The sequence below is a fragment of the Myxine glutinosa genome, chromosome 3 (assembly GCF_964187855.1).
Source record: "Myxine glutinosa chromosome 3, kmMyxGlut1.1, whole genome shotgun sequence".
Taxonomy (NCBI): domain Eukaryota; kingdom Metazoa; phylum Chordata; class Myxini; order Myxiniformes; family Myxinidae; genus Myxine; species Myxine glutinosa.
This window is the reverse complement of record NC_136263.1, coordinates 187,940,021-187,967,734: the sequence shown is the minus strand read 5'-3', so window position 1 is coordinate 187,967,734 and position 27,714 is coordinate 187,940,021. Positions and strand designations below refer to the sequence as shown.

The 27,714-nt window shown below is 43.5% G+C and overlaps 1 protein-coding gene across 5 annotated transcripts in view; it reads left to right on the top strand.

Moving 5' to 3' along the window:
- Nucleotides 1-27,714, top strand: part of EVI5 (ecotropic viral integration site 5) — an 87,574-nt gene that overhangs the window by 39,566 nt on the left and 20,294 nt on the right. For all 5 annotated transcript variants that reach the window (XM_078774877.1, XM_078774876.1, XM_068109658.2 and 2 more), the window contains 7 exons: nucleotides 166-240; nucleotides 3,738-3,863; nucleotides 11,514-11,657; nucleotides 13,338-13,427; nucleotides 14,510-14,607; nucleotides 26,030-26,090; nucleotides 26,274-26,327. In XM_078774877.1, the coding sequence (XP_078631003.1) occupies nucleotides 166-240; nucleotides 3,738-3,863; nucleotides 11,514-11,657; nucleotides 13,338-13,427; nucleotides 14,510-14,607; nucleotides 26,030-26,090; nucleotides 26,274-26,327 (648 nt within the window). The remainder of the gene's footprint in view (nucleotides 1-165; nucleotides 241-3,737; nucleotides 3,864-11,513; nucleotides 11,658-13,337; nucleotides 13,428-14,509; nucleotides 14,608-26,029; nucleotides 26,091-26,273; nucleotides 26,328-27,714) is intronic.

The following is a 27,714-nucleotide window of genomic DNA, read 5'->3' as shown; positions in this document are numbered from 1 at the left end:
CAAATATATATATATTTTTTTTTTCTGTGACTTTAAATGGGTGATCCTTGACTAGAATTTCAGCAATGATGAATGCTTACTTAGGCATTGTAGCAATGTAAAGATGTGTTCACAACATTAGGAATCAAATTTGCAAACAACTGTCACACTTTTGTCTTGCTTTAGGCCTACTCACTGGTAGATCCTGAAGTTGGCTACTGCCAGGGCAGCGCCTTCATCGTGGGCCTACTTCTAATGCAGGTGCACCATGGTGTAGTCCAAATCATCCATCACCATTTTTGTCATATGTGCAGCAATTTGTTGCAGCAATTGCCTTGCATCATACTGATTATGCTGATTGTAAGCATTATCTGCTTATTTAGTGCATTGAATTCCAGAACCTGAATTGCCCGCTTGCTGACACTGATTACGATTAAAAGCTACCGTGCTGCTCCTTTTCATACTTAAAAAGTCTTAACCTTGTCTGATTAACTGTTAGAGATCTTTTGATACTCCTTTGGAGGTTGCCACTGTCTTTTTTTTTCTTTTTCTGATCACCCTGCACACGAAGCGCAAAGCGTGGTTAGGCAATTTGTTCACTCTGTCTGTCGTTCTACAGACATTTGTCTATTATCGAAGAACAACTTGATTTCAATTCAATATCATATTTTAAACACTTTGAAAAACAAATGGGAACACAAACCTGCAGTTGAGGTTACTTTGTCTCTGAACTTGGAAAATTGTGCGGAATCACGTCCCGATCGCGCATTCACAGATAGGAATAAGGTAATTGTTCTAGTCTGTCTGTCTGGCAGTCACAAAATTTGAAAATCATTCCAAACAGGAAACTTTGTGATTTAGGGACGTCATAAAGGACACAAACAACAGGCACAAATAACTAATACACCATGTTAAATAAGGTGGGGTAAAAGATAGTGCATCAACGGTGGCAAACCTCTGAAAAAACAACAACAATTTCAGCAGCCTTTAAAACCTTTATTGTATTTCAATTGAATTGCATATAATTGAACAATGTAGAACACAAATAGCCTTTTTACACTTTCAAACACCTCCATTTTAGCAGTATTTGGAAAAAATATTACGCCATTTTGCACCATCTTGAGCAATCAAATTTGCTGCTCAAACGCTCAGTGTTAAGGAATATCGATATTCAGTCAAAATTGCGTTTTGTCGGAAATATATGTTCGGAAATGCAAAGCAAGTGCTGAATAGACCCTTACCGTGTCCTTTTTCTTAAGACTGCTTGGGGCAAGGTGTTCTATGAACTCGTTGTTATTTTACTTATCATTTTTTGTATACATAATCGAGGCTCATGGAATTGTGAGAAAAATGGAAGGGACCAAATTGGAAATGAGGAAACACCAACAACAGAGTATAAGTGAGAGTGAAGGTGCGATCAAGGGGAGTGGGAGGACACATGGGGGTGAACATGCTGTGCACACCAGCTGGATGAAATGTAGCAAGGAGAGGAAGGGGAAAGCTGGGATGAAACGGAAAAGGAGCAAACCAACCCAAAACGAACAACCAAAAAGAGGTGAGGGTGGGGGGAATTAAATCACAATAATCTGGAAACAGAAGGTATAAGGTAATAATTAAAGTGATGGTGATGTATAATGGGATAAAGCGGATGGAGATGGTGAGTGGGTATGCAAAACAGTTGGGGGAAAAAACAACAATTTTAAAAACGGGTAGGCCCAAAACTATCCGAGCCTGAGTCGCTGGATCCAAATAAATAGTGAGCACTCAATATGAAGAACAATCGACACAAACAGAGAACATAAAATCGATGGGAGCAAAGCCGAATCCGGAACGATTACTTGGCTTTTTGGAAACGGATCACTCGGAGGACCATGAGTACCGACCATGACCAGGAAATGGGGGAAAATACTCTTCTGGCCTAAAATTCACTTTAAACAAGAAATCGGAGATTACAGTCCCTCATCAGGACGTGTTTTTACTGGTTTTTAAGATTTCTGTTTTAAAACAAATATGGCAGCCGAAACACGTGACCGATGATGTCATCATTATGTTTTTCTCCACCAATTTATCCCTAGACGACGCTCAAGAAATTTCATCTTTATCGGATGAAGTTTTGTACTTGTTTAATTATGATGTCATAATGGAGGAACCTATGACATCATCATTAACATATTTTATTCCCGATGGAGAGTTCTTTACAATGAGCCATGTCTCAATTTTTTCTATGCAGCGCTTTCGGAGATATAGAGGCGGAAAGTTTTTCGTTTTTTTCCAAGATGGTGCCCGTACCACGTGACCTATGACATCATAATCATTTTAAAAAATCTACAGGTGGAGTTGCACCTATGGTGAAAATTTCCTGTCAATCGGACCAATGGTTACAGAGAAAATCATATTTATTCTGTGCAGACAAACAGACAGACAAACAAATGGACTCAAATGCAATACCCTCTCCTCTGGCGAGGCTAACAAACAGTCTGCATTTATTTATTTTTTGCCATTGATTATTGAAATACTTTGCTGGTCTGGCATTGTCTGACGAATAGAGAATACTGAAAATAGTGGCCTTTAAGACATTAATTAGGCCTATCAGGGCAGGCCCTGACATCACAATCAACCTATGAATTGTTCACATTCTTACTACTAGCAACGGTACCCGCCCTATGGGCGGGGCTTCAATTGGGAGGCCCAAATGAAAAGGCAAAATATCGGAAATTGAAGCCTTTTTTTATTTTAAAAGATTTATATAAACATCCGTTAAATCATATCACACACAAATCATCAAAATCTAAACAGTATTTGTAGAATTTCAATAAAAGCCACATCACTGTTCATATCAGTAAATATTATTCTTTATTCCATCGTGTTTGGAAAAACTGGAAAATTGGAAAAATTGGAAATAGAAAATATTGGAAAAACAATATAGCCTATTTTACTCCAGGGAGTCCCAGGATTACCCACCCAAAATTTCATTGCGATCGGTTCAGCCGTTTTTGTGGTACCTGGGAACAGACGGACGGACATTTGGTGAATTATAGTAGGACTAGTAACGGTACCCGCCCTATGGGCGGGGCTTCAATTGGGAGGCCCAAATGAAAAGGCAAAATATCAGAAATTGAAGGCTTTTTTTATTTTAAAAGATTCATATAAACATCCGTTAAATCATATTACACGCAAATCATCAAAATCTAAACAGTATTTGTAGAATTTCAATAAAAGCCACATCACTGTTCATATCGGTAAATATTATTCCATCGTGATGGGAAAAACTGGAACATTGGAAAAAAATTGGGAAAACAATATAGCCTATTTTACTCCAGGGGGTCCCAGGAATACCCACCCAAAATTTCATTGCGATCGGTTCTGCCGTTTTTGCGGTACCTGGGAACGGACGGACAGACGGACATTTGGTGAATTATAGTAAGATACTGACTTAGCGTACCTAAGATTTGCTGCATCGCTTGTGTAACACTTTTTTTTTTTCATGTATATATATATATATTTTCTTGTGTTGTTGTTGTTGTTGTTGTTGTTGTTGTTGTGTTGTGTTGAGTGTAACACAGATGTTTATTCTTTTTCGAGATGAAGTGGTTGGAAATAAGAAAGGTTTTTGTGTTAAACCATGTGTTAAACCAAACCTCAAAGGTAGCTGGAAGTGGTTGGAAATATGAAAGTTTGAGGAGATGAGGCAAATGTAGACCGTTTTGTAGATGATTGTCAAACCTTTTTGTTTCCTTGCTATTTATTTCCCATTGTAGATGCCAGAGGAGGATGCATTCTGTGTCTTTGTAAAACTCATGCAGGAGTATCGATTGCGTGAGCTCTTCAAACCCAGTATGGCGGAGTTAGGCCTCTGCATGTACCAGCTGGAGAACCTCATTCAGGTATCTTGATCGGCGCTCTCGTCTCACCTGTCGGTTTCGGTGGTGGACACCGTGCCAACACTTCAGTTGGTACCAGTTGTCAAGTGGAATTGTCGTTCTCCTTGCAGTGCAGAAATCTTTGCAGTTATTTGTAAGCCAATGATTATTGGTCTTTGCTGCACGTAATTCAGTGTTTATTATCGACAAATATGGGACTTTAAAATACCGCAAAAGCTTTTGTAGGATGTTTGGAAATTTGACATCAAATAGGGTGCAACTTTGCGTCCTGTGGTTTGCTTTGTAAAATTGAGCAGGTATATCCTGTGGTTGAGCATTGTTTATTAACTTTGCCACCGAAGGTGGATGGAGGTTATGTTTTCACCCCTGTCTGTTTGTCTGTTTGTTTGTGAACAAGATATCTCAAAAAGTTGTGGACGGATCGGACGAAATTTGGTAGAGATGTTGCGTATGTGACGAGGACGAAACGCTTAGATTTTGGTGAAGATCCGGATCCGGATCCGGCTGGTAGAATTTTTAAAGTGATTCTTCACCATTGGGAGACAGGGCCAAAGACGATACATAGCAGGATGTCTCAAAAAGTTATGGACAGATTTGGACAAAACTTGGTGCACAGATTGTGTGTGACAAGGAAGAATCGATTCGATTTTGGTGAAGATCTAAATATGGATTCAGATACAAGAATTATTCAATTGTGCAGTATTTCTTCTCTATTGAGAGATAGGATGAAAAACGATATATATATATATATATAACATGATATTTTAAAAAGTTATGGACGACTTATGACTAAACTTGGGGGATGAGCTGGTTAGGTGACAAGAACAAGCCGATTCGATTTTGGTTCAGGGTCCGAATCCAGATCCGGCCTATCAGTAGGATAGAAACCATCAACTGTTCAGCATGGGGGAGGTGTGCGCTTTACCGAGTGCCGTTCTAGTTTATTTTTTGTGAACAAACGAGTCAGACTGCGGCAATCTCGTTGATTTGTAAGATGTTTATTTTGTCATGGACGGACCTGAATTAAGATTGTTAAAATTGATTGTTTTATTGTACAGGTCAATGTACATGTACGTAAACAGCTGGGTCTTAAACCGTCCATACACTAAGGTTCCATTTCATCTGCTCCGGCTCTCTGGGTTCGATTCCTGACCCGACAATAAATTATTGTCACCCCGGTGTTTCACAGGGAGGGCCTTCCCTCAATGAGTGTGCCATATTATTGGTTGAAGCGTTGATCTGGGGATCCGTCTGCCAGCATTAGCTGCTGCTGATGAGGCGTTAAGGACCCCACAATGACTTTAGCAAGGTTTTTTTTGTTCACATCGTTGAGGCTCGTGGAAGAGCTAGTACTAGTACACTGAATAGAACAGGATGCAACAGGCCAAAAGGAACAGCAGTGAGGTGTGGTATCAATCTTGGGGGGGGGGGGGGGGGGGGGGAGGGTAGGGGACCATCAACATGGCAACAGCAGTGTCAACATATTCCATCAACATCATCCATCAACATAATCATCATCATCATCATCATCATCATCATCCATCAACATATTCCATCAACATCATCCATCAACATAATCATCATCATCATCATCATCCATCAACATATTCCATCAACATCATCCATCAACATCATCATCATCATCATCATCATCCATCAACATATTCCACCAACATAATCATCATCATCCATCAACATATTCCATCAACATCATGCATCAACATAATCATCATCATCCATCAACATATTCATCATCATCCATCAACATATTCATCATCATCCATCAACATATTCATCATCATCCATCAACATATTCATCATCATCCATCAACATATTCATCATCCATCAACATATTCATCATCATCCATCAACATATTCATCATCATCCATCAACATATTCATCATCATCCATCAACATATTCCATCAACATATTCATCATCATCCATCAACATATTCATCATCATCCATCAACATATTCCATCAACATATTCCATCAACATATTCCATCAACATATTCCATCAACATATTCCATCAACATATTCCATCAACATATTCCATCAACATATTCCATCAACATATTCCATCAACATATTCCATCAACATATTCCATCAACATATTCCATCAACATATTCCATCAACATATTCCATCAACATATTCCATCAACATATTCCATCAACATATTCCATCAACATATTCCATCAACATATTCCATCAACATATTCCATCAACATATTCCATCAACATCATCCATCAACATAATCATCATCATCATCCATCAACATAATCATCATCATCACCCATCAACATATTCCATCAATATCATCCATCAACATAATCATCATCATCCATCAACGTATTCCATCAACATCATCCATCAACATATTCCATCAACATCATCCATCAACATATTCCATCAATATCATCCATCAACATAATCATCATCATCAGCCATCAACATAATCATCATCATCCATCAACGTATTCCATCAACATCATCCATCAACATATTCCATCAACATCATCCATCAACATATTCCATCAACATATTCCATCAACATAATCATCATCATCCATCAACGTATTCATCATCATCCATCAACATATTCCATCAACATAATCATCATCATCCATCAACATATTCCATCAACATAATCATCATCATCCATCAACATATTCCATCAACATAATCATCATCATCCATCAACGTATTCATCATCATCCATCATCATCATCCATCAACATATTCATCATCATCCATCAACATATTCATCATCATCCATCAACATATTCATCATCATCCATCAACATATTCATCATCATCCATCAACATATTCATCATCATCCATCAACATATTCATCATCATCATCCATCAACATATGCCATCAACATATTCATCATCATCCATCAACATATTCATCATCATCCATCAACATATTCATCATCATCATCCATCAACATATTCCATCAACATATTCATCATCATCCATCAACATATTCATCATCATCCATCAACATATTCCATCAACATATTCATCATCATCATCCATCAACATATTCCATCAACATATTCCATCAACATATTCCATCAACATATTCCATCAACATATTCCATCAACATATTCCATCAACATATTCCATCAACATATTCCATCAACATATTCCATCAACATATTCCATCAACATATTCCATCAACATATTCCATCAACATATTCCATCAACATATTCCATCAACATATTCCATCAACATATTCCATCAACATCATCCATCAACATAATCATCATCATCCATCAACGTATTCCATCAACATCATCCATCAACATATTCCATCAACATCATCCATCAACATATTCCATCAATATCATCCATCAACATAATCATCATCATCAGCCATCAACATAATCATCATCATCCATCAACGTATTCCATCAACATCATCCATCAACATATTCCATCAACATCATCCATCAACATATTCCATCAACATCATCCATCAACATAATCATCATCATCCATCAACGTATTCATCATCATCCATCAACATATTCCATCAACATCATCCATCAACATAATCATCATCATCCATCAACGTATTCATCATCATCATCATCATCATCATCCATCAACGTATTCATCATCATCATCCATCAACAACAGCAGCGTTGGAGTCAACAGAGGTAGACTTGGACAAATAATGGGTTTGGGGAGAAATTGAGGTCGGAGAAGATGCATGGGGTGGAGGGGGGGGGGGGGGGGGAGGGTGGGACAAGATGGACACAGAAAGAAGCTCTCGGGAGGGAAAACTGAAAATTTGGAAGGAGGAGGAATTGGAGTGGGGAGTTGAGGGGGTTAATGAGTGTAGATAATTTCAAGGTTTTGGATTTGAGACAATCTGAGATGGTGGTGAACAACTGTCTTGAAAACCTAGAGGGAAGAATGAGAATGAAGAGAATGTGGAAGTTGATTCCACAGGCAGGAAAAAAAGAGGAACAAATGAGTGGCAGTGAGCAGTGATCCTGGATATAGGTAATCTCACCAGAAGTGGATTGATGGTGGACCGGGTGTGCCCTGGAAAAACCTTGGTGGGGACAAAGCACGGAAGGAGCAGAGGGCGCAAGACCAGAAAGGAGGCATGGAAGACAGAGAGTCCCCCGACCTGTCTGCGATGGGAAAAGATAGACCCATAGACTGAGCTTCATCGTTTGAGATTCCAACGATCATGAAGCCCTTGTTTCTACAGCATCAAGCAGAGCAAGAGGTGATGCAGGGGAGAGATGAAAGATTAGGCCCCAAACATCAGCTTCTCTTCTCTCCACGGCATATTAATCGCCATGTAAGGTATTAATGCGGTTTTGAGAACCCACACTCTTGTAAATATCACATTATTAAAGGGTTAAAGGTGCACCCCATAGTTAGGCCACAAGCAACACGTAGGTCATCATAGGACTTCAGTTATTTCATTAGTATGTGTATAGGAAAGGCCATGTTTCCAATAGTTGAATCTGCGTTGTGTCAATCAAATAAGGAGTAGGTCCCCATTCCGTCCATTTTGCAGCCTCCCTCTCCAAGCGACGCCATTACGCGCCCTCCAGTCAATGCCCCATGGCCCTCCCAAATTGTTACGCGCCTCGGCCAGCAGCGGCAGCCTTAGCTGCCCGTGAGTTTGCTCAACGCCGCCATAAGCCACGAGGTGAGACCCGAGAAAGGGGGCGGAGCGCCAGGAAGAAGGTGTGGCCACGTCAACCCACCATCAGGGCGTGGCCGGTAAGCGATGCCCAGCCAACCAGGGCTGAGGTAGGATCGCCTGATAGGCGTGGCTTTTGGGCTCGCGGAGCGATCGCTGCTTGATTTATAAAAGCACGAACGCAAAGACTTTTTACAGGACTGCGCGTGGAGGACTGTCGTGATTGAAAGAGAACTGTTTGGGAGAGCACTCATAAGGGAGGACTGTGAGGACTGCAAGGAAGCGCGCTGATGAAGAGGACATTGGAGAGGGGGCGTTTGGCGCGAATAGTACGCATATTACGTACGCAGCACACCAGCCTTCCCCCCGTTATATAATTGTCCGTTCGCGTTCCACGACACGCGAAGCTGCCTGCCGGGTTTCGTCCGTTGGACCGGAGCCTGGATCGGAGCCTGAACTGGAGCCGGGCTGGAGCCTGGATGCGTTGGTGACCATCAACCATCTACAATCCCCGTGTGAGTGTCTGAGAAGGGCCCGTTTGTCCTGGGGTATTAAGAATAAGACTGTTTAAGGCTGCCCTGTGTGCTTCTTCTTCGTCTTCCTATCCTGTACATTTCTTTCGTTTCCTCTTCTTCTTTCTTTGTACATAATTAATAAACCAATCTGTTCTTCCTATTTTCTGGGTTTCCTCTTATTCGATCGCATCCGTCTTTTCTCTCATTGGGTAAACGTGGCACAATCGGAACCGCCATAATCGGGTTTAGTCCCTGTTAATGGCCCGAATCGCGGCTCGCTTCGCTCGGCATGTCCACTAACCCCGTGGTTCGGGCGGGAGTTATTTCCTTGCTTCACGGTCGGTGTTGGTAATTAGGTATTAGGACTAAGTCGACCAATAACCCTACCTAATACCGACCGGAAGGAACGTATAACTTCCAGGACTCGGGTTGGCCAGATAAAAGGACAAGGGGATTAACCCCCTCCCCTTGATAAGGGGAGAGCCAACGTTCGAGATCCGCAACAGTACTATCTATATATATAAAACACAGTTTGTGTGTGTGTGTGTGTGTGTGTGTGTGTGTGTGTGTGTGTGTGTGTGTGTGTGTGTGTGTGTGTGTGTGTGTGTGTGTGTGATGTTACCGATAGACTCCTAAACGGAGAGGCTCACGTACTTGATATTTGGCACAGACATGGCCATTGAGCCTGGTAAGAACATGGCCGACCTAAAAATTTATTTCATAATATTTTTAAACCATATTTTTACCTCAGCGCATTTCAGCGAGGAATATTATGCACGGAATCTGACCGGTCGCAGAGCAGCGCGCTGATTCACTCAGAGCGATCACGTGATGTTCCTTGCCGCCATTAACTCAGTTACGCGTTCGCACGTATTTCAGAGCGAAAAGCGATTGCCTTTTTTCACATTTGAGCGAGGAACATTGCCATTCACACCACATAGGTTTTTTTTCGCTTTCATCTTTAGATCCATATTTTTTGCCATAACGTAGCGCATTATGGCTCTCTCGAGCTCGAGTTAGCCAATCACCTGGGAGCATGAGGCCACGTTGGCCACGCCCACGACAGGACGCAGAGTTGCAATCGATCGCTCAGAGCGATCACGTGATGTTCCTTGCCGCGCGATTGCGTTTTTTCACATTTCAGCGAGGAACATTGCCATTCACACCACATAGGTTTTTTTTTCTTTCATCTTCAGATCCATATTTTTTGCCATAACGTAGCGCATTATGGCTCTCTCGAGCTCGAGTTAGCCAATCACCTGGGGGCATGAGGCCACGTTGGCCATGCCCACGACACGACGCATTGTTGCAATCGTGCGTTTGCGTCGTTTCTTACCACGTGTAAACGTGGTATTTTGTCTAGAGTATTTTGAATTTGGTATTTTGAATTTGTCTACGAGTGAGTGACTGGAAGACTGACTGTGATAAAGGCAGTGGCACCGAAGAAAAGAAATTTGTCACGTTCAACCTCCCGAACAAGGAAAATCGCTGATCGGAGACTCCATGAAGCCGATGAAGGTACTTTTCACCATCGACAAGCCAATCAAGAACGTGTCTCCAGATTCAGACAGCGAGAGACAGAAGATGAGACAGTGGCACGTCTAAACGCCAATCAACAACGTGTGGCGAGGGCCAGACAGCGAGACAGAAGATGAGACAAAGGCACGTCTAAACGCCAATCAACAAAGTGTAGCGAGGGCCAGACAGCAGGAGACAGAAGAACAGCGCCAAAAACGACTCAAACGGCACAGAAAACGCTGAAGCAACCGCGTAATGTTGCGGTGCTGTTTAACTCTGAGTGAGAATAGTTCTAAATTTTAAAAACGTTCATCTGATATTTGTGATTTATTTCAAACAAACTGTATTTCCCATCTACACGGCCATGTATTCCTATTAAACACGGCACCCCTCCCCCCCCTCCCCCCCCTCACCCCCCTCACCCCTCCCACCCCTCACCCTCCCATCCCTCACCCTCCCATCCCTCACCCTCCCCCACCTCCCCCCTCCCCTCCCCCTCCCCCTCCCCCTCCCATCCCTCACCCTCCCCCTCCCCCTCCCATCCCTCACCCTCCCCACCTCCCCCCTCCCCTCCCCCTCCCATCCCTCCCCCTCCCATCCCTCCCACCCCATTAAGGCCATTAAAAGGCCAGTGGTTCCCAAACCTTTTTGTCCACGACCAAAAAATTCAAATCCCAATAGAGTTCAATGTAATTTCAAATCTTCAACCTGAAATACAGAGTGAATTAAATAATGTAATCTCGTTGTAAAATCCCTTTGCTGGTTCTTGGGATTTTCACCTGCACTGTTTACTGATAAATGTTCAAATAATTTGTCAATATCGTAATCTGAATGATCGCCTGCGATTTGCGAGGACCAATCCACCTCAGCGAATGGCCGGCTTGAGTAACGAGTGGTGAAGTGTTTGATGTTTGTGTTCCTCTTTACACAGGAGCAGTTACCGGAATTGAACGTTCACTTTCAAGCTCAAAGTTTCCACACAACGATGTATGCCTCCTCGTGGTTCCTAACGCTGTTTCTTACGACCTTCCCACTGCCACTTGCTACGCGCATATTTGACATCTTTCTATCTGAGGTAAAGGAGCTATATATATATATACAGTGCATTCAGAAAGTATTCAGACCCCTTCACTTTTTTCACATTTTGTTATGTTGCAGCCTTATGCTGAAATCGTTTAAATTCGTTTTTTCCCTCATCAATCTGCACTCAATACCCCATAATGACAGAGAAAACAGGGTTTTAGAAAGTTTTGCAAATTTATTAAAAGGAAAAAACTGAAATATCACATTGGCATAAGTATTCATACCCTTTGCTATGACACTTGAAATTTAGCTCAGGTGCCTCCCATTTCTCTTGATCATCTTTGAGATGTTTCTACACCTTGATTGGAGTCTACCTGTGGTAAATTCAATTGATTGGACATGATTTGGAGAGGCACACACCTGTCTATATAAGGTCTCACAACTGACAATGCATATCAGAGCAGGGGAGAAGGGCCTTGGTAAGAGAGGTGACCAAGAACCCGGTGGCCACTCTGGCTGAGCTCCAGAGATCCTGTGTGGAGATGGGAGAAACTTCAAGAAGGACAACCATCACTGCAACACTCCACCGATCTGGTCTTTATGGCAGAGTGGCCAGACGGAAGCCTCTCCTCGGTGAAAGACACATGAAAGCCGCTTGGAGTTTGCAAAAAAGCACCTAAAGGACTCTCAGACTGAGAAACAAGCTTCTGTGGTCTGATGAAACCAAGATTGAACTGTTTGGCTTCGAAGGTGTAGAAACAGCTCAAAGATGATCAAGAGAAATCGGAGGCACCTGAGCTAAATTTCAAGTGTCATAGCAAAGGGTTTGAATACTTATGTCAATGTGATATTTCAGTTTTTTCTTTTTAATAAATTTGCAAAACTTTCTAAAATCCTGTTTTCTCTTTGTCATTTTGGGGTATTGAGTGCAGATTGATGAGGGAAAAAATGAATTTAAACGATTTCAGCAGAAGGCTGCAACATAAAATGTGAAAAAAGTGAAGGGGTCTGAATATTTTTGGAATGCGCTGTACATATACGTCATTTGAAGCTGAACGTTGAGCTTGCAAATATATCACATGCAAAAGAAGGACATTAGGCAACGATAAATGCATCAACATGTTTTTTTTTTATGCCTCCGCTGACTAAGTCGCCAGCAGCATTATTGTTTTGAGTTGTCCATCTGTCCATCCGTCCGATAGGTTTTCGTTACCACGATAACTTGAGAACCGCTCAAGGGATCTAAGTCAAATTTGGTACATGTACATATAATGATGTAACGATTAACTGATTAGATTTTGGGGTCAAAGGTTGGAGGTCATGGTAAGTTAAAAAAAACAAAATAAGAAAATCCTCTTGCTGCGCACGGTAACTTTTGAACCAGTGATGGGATTTTGACCAAAGTTGCTACAAGTAAGTATTATGATGCACAAATGAATGGATTCGATTTTGAGGTCAAGAGGTCAAAGGTCAGAGTCCGTAATACGTTTTCGTTACTACAATAACTTAAGAACGGCTGAAGAGCACCAAGTCAAGCTTGTTACATACAAGTATGTACTTTGATGAAAAGATGAACTGATTCGATTTTGGCATCAAACGTCAAAGTTAATGTCAGGTAAAAGTGTGATACTTGAGAACAGCTGAAGGGATTTAAATCAAACTTGGTAAATGTATGCATAATAATGATGTAATAATGTGGAGGCCCTGACCATGTTGAAACCTGTTCCTGCAGGGGCTGGAGATCGTGTTCCGCGTTGGACTGGCTGTGCTCCAGGCCACGCAGTCCGATCTGCTTCAGTTCGACATGGAAGGGATGCTGCAGGTACTATTGATCCATTGTTTTGCATTTGATAGTAAAACACTGCTGACTGTTGAGATTTGGGGGGGGGGGGGGGGGGGGGATTGGCGATGGCACGCCACCGACTTCACTCTCGTTAGTTTTATCAAGAGTACCTGAGTAGTAGATCAAAATGTGTGGAGAGAATCACAAAATCAGAATGATCTAGAACAGCACTCGGTAGAGCACATACATCCACCAGCCTGAACTGTTTATGTTTTGTATCCCATTGATAGGCCGGATCTGGATTCGCATACATTTACCAAGCCGACAGTCACCGGAGGCATTATGTTTTCGGGTTGTCCGTCCGTCCGTCCAACCGTACGGGCTAAACCTCGTTTTTCTCAGCAACCATATGTGCGATTGAGACGAAGCTTTCAGGGTAGGAGTGACACCCATGCAGAATGTTTTTATGATAATTGTGACGTCATAGGTCATGTGGTATGGCAGCCATCTTGGATAGAAAAACTAACCTCATCCGATCAACACGAAACTTCACAAACGTGATCCCCTACCCATACATATGCAGAGTGATGGCATCTTCCCATTGAGACTATGCGGAGGCATATTGGCGACAGTCACATTGTTCTAGTCAAGTGTATCATGCTTTAGAGCTTAGAGCTTAGCGTTGGTTCTACCGAAGCAGTTTCTTGACTTGGGTAACAATCCTGGATGGGCTTCCACTCCGAAACAGAGTGCAAAAGAGGTTATTAATATGAATAATTGTTGATTTTCAAAATCGAGGCTCAAAAAACTCTGCAATCTATTTGGATAATACTGTACTTGGAATATAAGCAGTTAAGTAAGGGATTTATGCAAGGAATGATAACACGCTTAAATATCAAGCCATCCATGATGCTAACCCCGTAGTGCTGCTGTTGCACCCTGTGATAGACAAATGTTCTATTCGAACTTTTTTTTTCTTCTTTAAATCGGTCATGATTGTTTAAGAATATTTTATGCAGTTGAGTTGAAATTTTTTTTTTTTTTTTAGCAATGTTGATGTTTGCAATTTTGCAGCATTGCTGGTCGGTACATATAATCTGTCTATTGTTCTGGTACCACAGTACTTCCAGAAAAGTTTGCCCCACATGTTCGACAACAATCATGATCGTCTGATAAACCTGGCCTTCCAGGTTAAGTACAACCCTCGGAAGATGAGGAGGTGAGTACAATTAATAAATTGTCTTGTTTATTTACTTGTGTCAAGAACAGGATTGGTCCTCGAACGCTACCTTGAGGGACACCGGGCATCATCATGGGATATGATTCCACCCATAACAACCTGCTGCTTACAAATGCACAGGAAATCTGATAGCCAATCTAGGAGGAAATGCCAGATACCATAGCTGACAGTTTGGAAATCATGGTGAGGCACAATATAGATTAAAATCCACAGGTGGAGTCCAGTGAGATGGTCCTGACCTCTTGTTTGAGATTGAGGGCATCCATCCGTTGCTGACATTGCAGAAGCCACACATATATATATATATATATATATATATATATATATATATATATATATATATGTCATGGGTGGAAGCCAAACTGATGCTCGGAGATGGGAGAGTTGTAAAATAGTTGAGTCGGTAGGTCTGCTACAGTTATCGATTCCATCACTTTGTTGTTATGATGGATTGAAGGGTCACAGGTCTGGTGATTGATCAGGTGAGTTTTGGCACCATTCATATAAATTGGACCGAGGAAAAAGGCAAAGGAAAACTACAGGGTTCATAGAACACCTTACCCCATGCAGTGTCTAGGTCTGTCATTAAATTGAAATAAAATAATGATTTTAAAGGTCATATAAAAAATACATGCAAAGCTCTTATACCATACCACTACCTCTTAGCCGTTCCTTATCACCCATGTTTCGCATTACACTCGATAAAATTTGGGGAACAAATCCATTGAAACCCACCACAAATTGTGTATAATATAAAAATATATAACCACCTTTAGAGGCCATTTTTCCCCGCAAAACGGGGGTTGGCCTTTTTCGGTTGGGAACCGTGGTTGTTGTTGTTTTTTGGTCCCCCTTTTGAAGCAATGTTTTACGGCCGGATGCCCTTCCTGACGCCAACCCTTTTTGCCGCCTTTAACGACAAACAGGGAATTACCAGTGAACTGGTACTCAATTAGCCGACCTCGGAAGGATGACAGGCTGAGTCAACCCCCCTGGCGTTAATTCAGCGATCGACCGGGATTCGAACCCAGGATCCTAGGATCCTAAGCCGGCACCCTAGCCGCTAGCCCAACACCAGGGTTACGAAGGAAATGCACCCGACTGCTTACGTCATCTCGTGAAGCCAATGACTCATCCCATTAGCGTTTAGCGTCATAGCAAGCATCTCCTCACATGTGTCCCTATCCACCGGTGCCATCACCCATTTGTACGATCTCGGAATGATGTCTGGAAAATTGCCTGCAAGTTATGGTGCTGGGGATATTACCTGCACATCCAAGTTGATGAGAAAAAGCATATCCACAGCAGTAGCTCCCACCCTCGTCTCCCACTGCTGCCTTGTTGGAGGAGCAGGAGCGGAGGCAGTGGTTCTAAATATGAAAAGCTCCGATAATTCTTTACAGTAAAATTTATTTCTTGTGTTATTATTTTATGTTCTTATGATTGTTATTTACATGAACAAAGCCTTTGTTTACTTATAAAACTCCATAATAACATCTGTAGTGCTATTACTGATACCCAACTAAGCAGATTAAAGAGCTCATGTGCAAGATAACTCACTTGGGAACGTACATCTCCATAGGCACCATTTTATAATTACGTCTTATAGCGCTATTTTCTCATAACGCTCACTCCTGTGTTACACACCGTGAGCCTTATAAGAGGTATGCCTGTATTCGGAAGTTTACCGACGTTGATGCGGCATCTTTTACACCACCTTATTTAACACGTTACATTAGTTATTCGTGCCTGTTGTTTGTGTCCTTTATGACGGCCTTAAAAACAGTACATTTCCTGTTTGGAATGATTTTCAATTTTGTTTGACTGCCACACAGGCAGAGAGAGTAAAAATATTATGTCACTCCTCTCTGCGCATGTGCAATCAGGACAAATTCAGAGCCAAAATATTGCTAAACGACAGGTTCGTTTTCCAATTCGTGTTCAAAATATAACATTCAATTGAAATGAAGTTGTTCCTCGATGGATGGACGGATGGAGGGACGGACAGGCGGAAGTGAAACTATTACTTAACCCCGCTTTTCGCTTCGCGTGCGGAGGCGGAGAGGGGGTGGGGTGGGAGTTAAAGAAAGAAGAAAAGAGTATTCAAGGTAGATACATGCTTTTTTAGTGTTAAGGCACTCTTGCCACCTGGGCCAGTAGTGCTGAAGAGAATGAGCATGTATATATATATTGTTGCGGAACCCAACGTCGGCCTCTTCCCCCTTATCGAGGGGGGATTAATCCCCTCTTCTATGACTGACCGACGTGGTCCCGGGGGTATGACGTCACGCCCGGTCGGCGCTGGGTAGGGTATTAGGCCCAACCGTCCTATGACCTAAATACCAGCACCTCCCGGCACGCAAGGAAACACCCCTCGCTCATGGCCGCAGCATAATGGATGGATTGCGCCGAGCGAAGCGAACTGCGGCGTGAGCCGTTTACCGAAGACTAAGCCCGATTCCAGTGCGTCGGCCGAATCACGCCACGTACATCAATCTGGAAATCACTAAAGTGACCGAATCTGAAGAAGAATAACGTAGGAAGAACAAATATGATTTATTACCACTATTTACACAATTAAAAGTAACCAAGGAGGAAGAAGGATAAGAAAATAAATGCAGAAGGAGGGAAGAACCAGAAGACACAGTGAAACACTAGCTTACCTACTCAGTCTTACTTAAACCCCTGGACAACACAGAAGACGGACGAACAATCAGACTTACACGGGGGGGATGAAGGCAGGAACGAAGGCTGGAGGGAGAGGAAGGTTCAGTTCGGACCGGAGCACGGTCGGGCCAGGAGGGAGCAGCCGCCGCCCCCGTCTTGATCGGTCTCGCACGGCGCGTTCCTTTGCGGCTGGTGTAACTGCCGTCGAAGCCCAAAGCTGCTGTGGTTAAAGCTGCTCTGTGCTGGTGCGTCGCGTGCTCTCCAAGGACTCCGTTCGTGCGTCGCGTGCTCTCCCAGGGCTCATCTCTCGTATCTCATCTGAGGTGGGGGCGTCCCGCCGCGGGTTATATAGGCCACACCCTCAAACCTTTTCGAACCTCCTTGATCGTTCTCTCTACCCCTCTCTAAGCCAAACCCCTCGTTCTTGGTTGGTCGGCAAGGGCTCTCCTGGCTCCACCCTTTGATGATGAGGTGGAGACACGCCTTTCTTCTCTGCCCCGACCGCGTGCTCAATGGAGGCAAATGCAGCCAACCGCCCAATGCAATTGGCAATAGTGATGCCACAAACCTCATCCAAAGTTACTGGCACTTTGAAGATGCCATGGGGGCGTCGGAGGGACCTATCTTATTTAATTGATGCAACGCAATGAATTAGTGGACAACAGAGCCTTATACTGACATATATTAAGGACATAACTACCGAGGGGAAGTCTAAGATTTGCTACGTGTGTGCGATGGATTAACTAAGGGCGACCTTTGACCTTGATACTACAGAGGGTGATATTTACAACAAGTTTTACATCAAATTACAAAAAACACACAATTCCCAAATCCTCAACACTATATATATATATATATATATATATATATATATATATATATATATATATATATATACATAAATATATATTGTTACGGATTTCGGACGTCGGCTCTCCCCTTATCAAGGGGGGGTTAATCCCCTTGTCCTTTTATCTGGCCGACGCCGAGTCCTGGAAGTTATAACGTTCCTTCCGGTCGGTGGTAAATAGGGTTGTTGGTCAAGTCTTAGTCCAATTACCCAAGTACTACCACCGGCCGTAAAGCAAGGAAATAACTCCCGCCTGAACCACGGCGTTGGTGGACATGCCGAGCGAAGCGAGCCGCGATTCGGGCCGTTAGCAAGGACTAAACCCGATTCTGAGCGGTTTCTAATCGTGCCACATTTACCCAATTGAGAAAAGACTAATGCGATCGGATAAAGAGGGAAACCCAGAAAATAGGAAGAACAAAGATTGGTTTATTAACAATTTACAAGGAGAAGAGGAAACGAAAGGAATGTGCAGGGTAGGAAGAGGAAGAAGAAGAACACAGGGCAGCCTTGGACAGCGTTATTCTTAATATCCCAGACAAACGGGCCGGTCTCAGACACTCACACGGGGATTGTAGATGGTTTATGGTCACCAACGCGTCCAGGCTCCAGCCCGGCTCCGGTCCAGGCTCCGATCCAGGCTCCGGTCTAACGGACGAAACCCGGCAGGCAGCTTCGTATGTAGTTGGAACGCGACCGGACAATTATATAATGGGGGGAAGCTGGTGTCCTATGGCGTATGTAATAAATGCACACTCGTGCCAAACACCCCCTCTCTCCAAGGTCCTTTCGCACGGCGCGTTTCCAACCAGTCCTTTACAACGCCAATCGTACGACACCGTCTTGGACAGTTCTCTCATCAAGCGCGCCGTATATCTCTTCACAAAGGTGCGCTCTCCCGATAAGTCCTCCTTTAATAAGGTCCTCCTTTAATCAGCGCCACTGCACCAGTCCTTCGGTAAGTTCTCTCATCAAGCGTGCCGTATATCTCATAAGTCCTGTGAAAGGGCTTTGCGTTCGCTTCTATAACTCAACCAAGTGATCACTCCGCGAGCCCGAAAGCCACGCCTGTCGGCGATGTCACTTCAGCCCTGGTTGGCTGGTTATCGCTTACCGGCCACGCCCTGATGGTGGGTTGACGTGGCCACTCCTTCTTCCTGGCGCTCCACCCCCTTTTTCCGGGCCTCGCCTCATGGCTTATGGCGGCGTTGAGCGAGCGCTAAGGCAGCTGCTGCTGGCCGAGGCACGTAACACTTGGGAGGGGCCATGAGGTACAGACTGTAGGGCGCGTAATGGCATGGCTTGGAGAGGGAGGCTGTTAAAATGGACGAAAGGGCCTACTCCTTATTTGATTGACACAACGCAGATTCAACTATTGGAAACACGGCCTTATCTAAACACATACTAATGAAATAACTGAAGTCCTATGATGACCTACGTGTTGCTTGTGGCCTAACTATGGGGTGCAACCTTTAACCTTTTAATGATGTCATATTTATTTACAAGAGTGTGGGTTCTCAAAACCGCAACAATATATATATATATATATATACAGTGCATTCAGAAAGTATTCAGACCCCTTCACTTTCTTCACATTTTGTTATGTAGCAGCCTTTTGCTGAAATAGTTTAAATTCATTTTTTCCCTCATCATTCTACACTCAATACCCCATAATGACAAAGAGAAAACAGGATTTTAGAAAGTTTTGTAAATTTATTAAAAACAAAAAGCTGAAATATCACATTGACATAAGTATTCATACCCTTTGCTATGACACTTGAAATTTAGCTCAAGTGCCTCCCATTTCTCTTGATCATCTTTGAGATGTTTCTACACCTTGGTTGGAGTCCACCTGTGGTAAATTCAATTGATTGGACATGATTTGGAAAGGCACACACCTGTCTATATAAGGTCTCACAGCTGACAATGCATATCAGAGCAAAAACCAAGCCATGAGGTCGAAGGAACTGCCTGCAGAACTCAGAGACAGGATTATGTCGAGGCACAGATCTGGGGAAGCCTCCAAAAAAAATTTTCTGCTGCATTGAAGGTTCCCAAGAGCACAGTGGCCCCCATAATTCTTAAATGGAAGAAGTTTGGAACAACCAGGACTCTTCCTTGAGCTGGCCACCCGGCCAAACTGAGCAATCGGGGGAGAAGGGCCTTGGTAATAGAGGTGACCAAGAACCCGATGGTCACTCTGGCTGAGCTCCAGAGGTCCTGTGTGGAGATGGGAGAACTTCCAGAAGGACAACCATCACTGCAACACTCCACGGATCTGGGCTTTATGGCAGAGTGGCCAGACGGAAGCCTCCCCTCAGTGAAAGACACATGAAAGCCGCTTGGAGTTTGCAAAAAAAGAACCTAAAGGACTCACAGACTGTGAGAAACAAGATTCTGTGGTCTGGTGAAACCAAGACTGAACTGTTTGGCTTCCGCCCCGCTTCCTCGCTCCACCCTCCTTCCTTTCTCTCTTTCCTCTCTGCTCCTCCCCCTCCTCGCTCCCCCACCCCTCCTTCCCCCCTCCCTCCTCTCTCCCCCTTGCCCCCTCCCCCTTCCCTCTCTCTCTCCTCCCCCTCCTCCTCTCCTCCACCCCTCCTCCACCCCTCTCCCATCCTCCTTTCCTCCCCCCTCTTCATATTTCCGTCAGCAAGCGACGCATTGTTACCTGGCAACGCCGGGTACTTTTGCTCGTATATATATATATATATACTGTATATATATTGGAATTTTTCCACTGTGGCAGGAAGGAAGCTGTAGAATGATTTCATTGCTACGAACGAGGTAGAATGAGTTCTTGTCATTGTTTGGTTTGCACTCTTGTCATGTCAGAGGTCATGTGAGGTCATGTGAGGTAAAAATGTGATGCTTGAGAACTGCTTGAAGGGATTTACATCAAACTTGGTGCAAGGATGTAATAATGTCGCCTTGGCATATCGTTCGCAGAGTGCCATTCTAGTTTCCTTAATGCAGCTCAGAGCAGCACAGCATTAGTAGGGATCAATAATCCTCGTTGGAGGATGGCCATTAGATCAGGAATTGCAAGCAATTGCACTGCGTGCTGTGATATCAGCAAACTACATCAAAATGAGGATTTATCGTTCAATTGTTTGACTTGAAAAATATAAAAATTATCAAGTTTAGCTCATAAATAGATGTGAAAATTTTGGAAGTTATTATTTTTCAAACAAAAACTTCAAAGCTTACAGTTACATTTTTGTCAAAGTTTATACCGATATATTTTAATGGGACTGTCACTTGTCACCATCCATATAACTCGATGTGTCTTGGGAGAATAAGGGGTCAATGTATTGTTTCTAAAGACACAAGATGGAGGCTCATTGAAGAGCGAGAAGACGAGAGGCTAAAGTGGGAGTAGGGCCACGTTTGGACACAAGCAATGGAATGAACGAATGAACAGGAAGAGAGGGAAGGAAGACAGCAACGTGCAAGTAAGAGGGTTGTGTTAGGTAGGGTTAATGGGGAGGTGGGGAGGGCGGGAAGATATAATGGATACAGATGACATGAGATGGTCGTACATTGCTTGTTGAAAGTGCTGGTGGGAATAGTACGATTGAATTGCCTCTGGAAAGCCGTTCCACAAACGAGAGTAAATAGTGGAGGTAAGCCTGGATTTTGAAAGCTGGACCTGAAGGGGGTTGCTGGACCTGGAGGGGGTGGCTGGACCTGGAGGGGGTTGCTGGACCTGGAGGGGGTTGCTGGACCTGGAGGGGGTTGCTGGACCTGAAGGGGGTTGCTGGACCTGGAGGGGGTTGCTGGACCTGGAGGGGGTTGCTGGACCTGGAGGGGGTTGCTGGACCTGGAGGGGGTTGCTGGACCTGGAGGGGGTTGCTGGACCTGGAGGGGGTTGCTGGACCTGGAGGGGGTTGCTGGACCTGGAGGGGGTTGCTGGACCTGGAGGGGGTTGCTGGACCTGGAGGGGGTTGCTGGACCTGGAGGGGGTTGCTGGACCTGGAGGGGGTTGCTGGACCTGGAGGGGGTTGCTGGACCTGGAGGGGGTTGCTGGACCTGGAGGGGGTTGCTGGACATGGAGGGGGTTGCTGGACCTGGAGGGGGTTGCTGGACCTGGAGGGGGTTGCTGGACCTGGAGGGGGTTGCTGGACCTGGAGGTGGTTGCTGGACCTGGAGGGGGTTGCTGGACCTGGAGGGGGTTGCTGGACCTGGAGGGGGTTGCTGGACCTGGAGGGGGTTGCTGGACCTGGAGGGGGTTGCTGGACCTGGAGGGGGTTGCTGGACCTGGAGGGGGTTGCTGGACCTGGAGGGGGCTGCTGGACCTGGAGGGGGTTGCTGGACCTGGAGGGGGTTGCTGGACCTGGAGGGGGTTGCTGGACCTGGAGGGGGTTGCTGGACATGGAGGGGGTTGCTGGACCTGGAGGGGGTTGCTGGACCTGGAGGGGGTTGCTGGACCTGGAGGTGGTTGCTGGACCTGGAGGGGGTTGCTGGACCTGGAGGGGGTTGCTGGACCTGGAGGGGGTTGCTGGACCTGGAGGGGGTTGCTGGACCTGGAGGGGGTTGCTGGACCTGGAGGGGGTTGCTGGACCTGGAGGGGGTTGCTGGACCTGGAGGTGCACCATCAAGTTGCTGGAGTGGGTCGGAGGGCTGAGAGAGCAAAGGGAGTTAGATCAGAGGGGGACCTGGTAAGAAGATGGAGATGGCACCAACCTGTCTGAGAAGTGAGAGTAACCGGCCTCGAGCTTCAGCCTCATCACAGATGTCAATTAGAACGCCACTCAGTAGAGCGCATACTCACGCCGTGGGTCAAGTTGGAATAGTACGATTTCACAAAAGTTTGAGGGAGTAGTTCAGTGACAACACAAGACAAGACAACGCAAGACAGACACTGCACATATATATATTTAGAATATATATAGAAGATAATGTTTTTAAAAAACAAGGCAATTTCACTTACATTTTCGGATTCAGCGTTCAATTCTATATAAAGTGAGTATTTTGAGGCATGTGTGACTTCAAATAAAATTGTAAGCCGGGAAAAACGTTCGTTTCATTCCTTAGGGATACAACATGTAAAACTGGCCCAAACGTGAAAACAAAACTCGCTCATTTTAAGTCGTACAAGGTAATGCGACCACTCATTCTTCTGGGAAGAATCCTGTGCACATGCTTGTCACACTTACAAGTCACCTAAGTCTTTATAAGTTCATCAAATACTGACACCGCGATTGACATTCGCTGAGGTAAATGTTGATATCTCTTCTGAGGTAAAAAACAAAAACGAAACAGTTTTAAAGCATTATACGTATCAAACGATACATTTTATGAAACGGGGAAACCGAATACACACTTTGGTGGTTTTAAAATGACAGAATATGTCTTTATTAGAAAGAAGAAAAAAAAAAAAAGAACCTTGAAGATGACGCTGCTAAGAAAATACACCACTCTAATGCATAACCACGAGTTTAAACTACATTTACAACAAATATGAAAACTATTTTCATATCACAATGTTGAATATAGAATATATAGAAGATAATGTTAAAAAAAAAATGAGCCCTATCTTCCAATGGTAAAAAATCCTTCAAAAAATTCCTGGATCGGGAATAATATCCTGAGCTTCACCAAAAACTAATCAATTCTTCCTTATCCCAAGGGCAATCATCCCACCAATTTCATCCAAATCCGTTCAGAACTTTTCCAGATATCTTGTTCACGAACACACACGGACACGATCGAATGCATTACTCCCTGGCGGGAGTAATAATGTTGACTTTTAAATTCCAGGTGGAACTTGTTTTTATTAATAAATCCTTTTTACCCTCGTCAGAAGAGATGGTATTGCATTTGAGTCCGTTTGTTTGTTTGTCCGCACAGAATAAATCTGATTTTCTCTGCAACCGTTGGTCCGATTGACAGGAAATTTTCACCATAGGTGCAACTCCACCTGCAGAATTTTAAATGATAATTTTGACATCATTGGTCACGTAGTATGGGCGCCATCTTGGAAAAATTGAAAAACCTTGCACCAATATATCTCCGAAAGTGCTGCATAGAAAAAATTAAGACATGGCTTATTGTAAAGAACTCTCCATGGGGAATAACATATGTTAGTCATATTTGCCTCCATTATGACGTCATAATTCAACGAGTACAAAAGTTCATCCGATCAAGATGAAATTTCTTGAGCATCATCTAGGGATAAATTGGTGGAGCAAAAAAAAAGATGACGTCATCGGTCACGTGGTTCGTCTGCCATATTTGTTTTTACACAAAAGCCTTAAAAACCACTAAAGACACGTCCTGGCGAGGGTCTGCAATCTCTGATTGATATTTCTTGTTTTAACATGCATTTATGACTTGATGGCAGAAAATCTGTCAGTCAGGAATTTGTATTACTAGTGCGTGCCCATACGTGCGGGGAGGTAAGTATGTGGACATACGTACGTTGACGTACGTACCAAAAATAAGGCCTCACTGTCCGGAAGTTCGCATATCGCAGTTACGATTAATCGCAAATTAGTTTTAATGGCCAATTCTTCAATTAGCGCCAACATATTTTGCAATTTCATCGCAAGGAAAAGCACAAAGAGAAGAGAACAACAAGCACACACGCGGTTCCTTCGCTGTAGCTTGACCGTACGTGCAAAAAAAAATTAAAACTTTCATCGTTCCTTCGGTCTTCGCTCTCGTCCTTCGCCATTCCTTCGCTCTCGTCCTTCGCTGTTCCTTCGTTCACGTACAAAACGTATGTGTTTGCTAAATAAATGGCCATAACTTGGTAACCACTTGTCCGATTAATAGCAAACCTTGAAAAGGCACATCCTCAGGTCCCCAGCAATATACCTGGCAAATTTCACTTAGATCGGACCAGTGGTTGTCGAGAAACAGCGGTCACAGACATACACACAGACAGACACACAGACACACAGAGATTGCTTGCATTATAGAGAGACTAGGGCATTGCCCGTACGTGGGTGCCCGTTCCTTGCCAAAAAAAAAAAAAACGCTACCCGTACGCTCTACCCCGCCCGTACGCCCGTAAACAAAAAAAACAACGCTCTTCGCTTCCGCCCTTCGCTCTGACTGAATTGGGAGAAATAATGCGCATATGAAATCGAGAAATTATTATTTTCTCCGGAAGAAATCGAATTACGAACCGTACCGTAATGGCGGTCAGCTCGTAACGCGCTCAGCTCCGCTCGTTCTCACATCGGCCACGCCTACGCAACAAAGCGTTCTGTGATTGGCTGCCGGAAGTGAAGTCTTCACTGTCCGGAAGTTCGCAAATCGTCGCAGTTACGATGAATCGTTTTAATTTAATCGCAGTTTGAATTCGTTTTAAAACATAGTTTAACGGCAACATAGTTTTCCAACGTGAAATAAATGAATACGCTCTCAAATGTGCCGTCCGAGGTAGAGTCTGATCGCCACGTTCGGCACACGTGATAGCTCGCTGCTCTCTGATTGGTTGAAGCGTTTTTTGGACATAGCTCGGTAAGTACTTGTCCGATTAATTTAAAACCTTGAAAAGGCACATCCTCGGGTCCCCAGCAATATACCTGGCAAGTTTAAAGTATATCGGACCCGTGGTTGTCGAGAAACAGCGGTCACAGACAAACACACACACAGACACACAGACACACAGACACACAGAGATTGCTGGAATTATAGATAGATGATTGTGTTATTAATTGTAAGCAGGCCTCTGAGCCATCTATTTATCATGAATGCAAATATTATGGAATTTTAACCCCACTTCCCTCTCCCTCAACCCACCATGTACACGCCCATCTGAATGAATGGATAAACAACAGCGGCCTTCCAAAGCAATATAAGAAAATGCCAAAGATGAACAATAAATAATGCAGTGATCCAACTGGATGTTTGCTCCTGTGCTTGTGCTTGTAGGTTGGAGCGTGAGTACAACACGCAGCGCAGCAAAGAGATACAGGAGCAGGTGGAGATGAAGGTGAGTTGGTAGAATAGGGCCGTGTGCTTTTGATGCGAGTTGTATTTAACCGTGTCCGGGATATTGCAAGTACAGCTCCGGTCTCCTCACTGGATTGTATCAGTGGAATGCTCAGGGGAAAAAAAACAGGCCCTGGAGATTTCATAAATGGAGCAATCGCATTGAGAAAGTCTTCTTTTGCAGAGATTACGGACGGAGAATCGCCTGCTGAGACAGCGAGTGGAGAACCTTGAAAAGGTGAGATGGTTCTTTGACTACCCTACAGTTTCCTTGCCTTCCCTTAATTTGCAATATCAACTGCTTTGATTCCTAGTTCATTTTTTTCCCACTTTGTTTTTCATGAATTTTTTTCAATTTTTTAATTTATTTCCGATTTTTTCCCCCCATATTTCATTAATTTAAGCATTTATTAATTTGTTTATTTTTACAGCATGAGGGCATTATCAGTTGATTAGTCGAAGTAAACATTTTCTAAGCTGCTATATGGTTCAATTGGAAACGTGATCTCCAATTCTACGTGCATGCGTACATATACGCGTTAAGTGAGTTTTTTTTTTTAATAGTGGTTAGGGTTAGGGTATTGAAATCAAGAATGCTGTGTTTTTTCACACTCATTAATAACCATAGAATTAGGACCAACAACGTTTTTCAACACAATTAATACACAAAATCAACCACACCGAAGAACCTACCAATATCCCTAACGTATTGTGAGTAGTGTATCATCCTCTACACAGAGACTCCATTCTACCAAAACAGTGTCTTGGAAAAGAGGTCCAGTCCTGGACGGGTCACCACTCTGACGGAGAAATTATCTACAATCATTGGAAATGAAATTTGCATCCTCTTTTCATTCAAAATTATTCACCCCCATTGAGAAACTCTTACAGATTCAATTTCAAACTCTTTTGCATTAAGTGTACCAAATAATATGGGATAACGTTTATATTTGTTGCCTGTGATTTTTTTTTTTTTGTAATTTTTTTGTAAAGTTTACATTTGTTGCCTGTGATTTATTTTTTATATTTGTAAATTTTTTGTAACGTTTACATTTGTTGCCTGTAATTTTTTTTTTTGTAATTATTTTTTAAAGTTTTCATTTGTTGGGCTCAGAATTGGCTGAAAGCTTCACACTGCAATTAAACCTCTTATGAGACATGACGTTCGTAACTGCCAAAATATGCAATCAACGTTGGAAAATATTTATCAAAAACCAAACGTTTTTTTTTTTTTTTTTTTTTTTTTTTCTCCCTCGTTACCTCCACCACCAAAGGTGGATGGAGGTTGTTTTCACCTCTGTTTGTTTGTGAGCAGGATATCACAAAAGGTTGTGGACAGATTCAGATGAAACTTGGTGAAGATCCGCATCCGGATCCGAGAATCTTTTGAAATCTCCAAGTGATTCTTCACCATTGAACGATAGGGCCAAAATCGATATAAGAACCACCTTTAGAGGCCATTTTTCCCCGCAGAGCGGGGGTTGGCCTTTTTCGGGCACCGTGGTCCCCTTTTTTGAAGCAATGTTTTATGGCCGGATGCCCTTCCTGCCACCAAACACGTTGGTCGCCTTTTGCGACACACAGGGAATTACCAGTGAACTGGTACTCAATTTGCCGACCTCGGA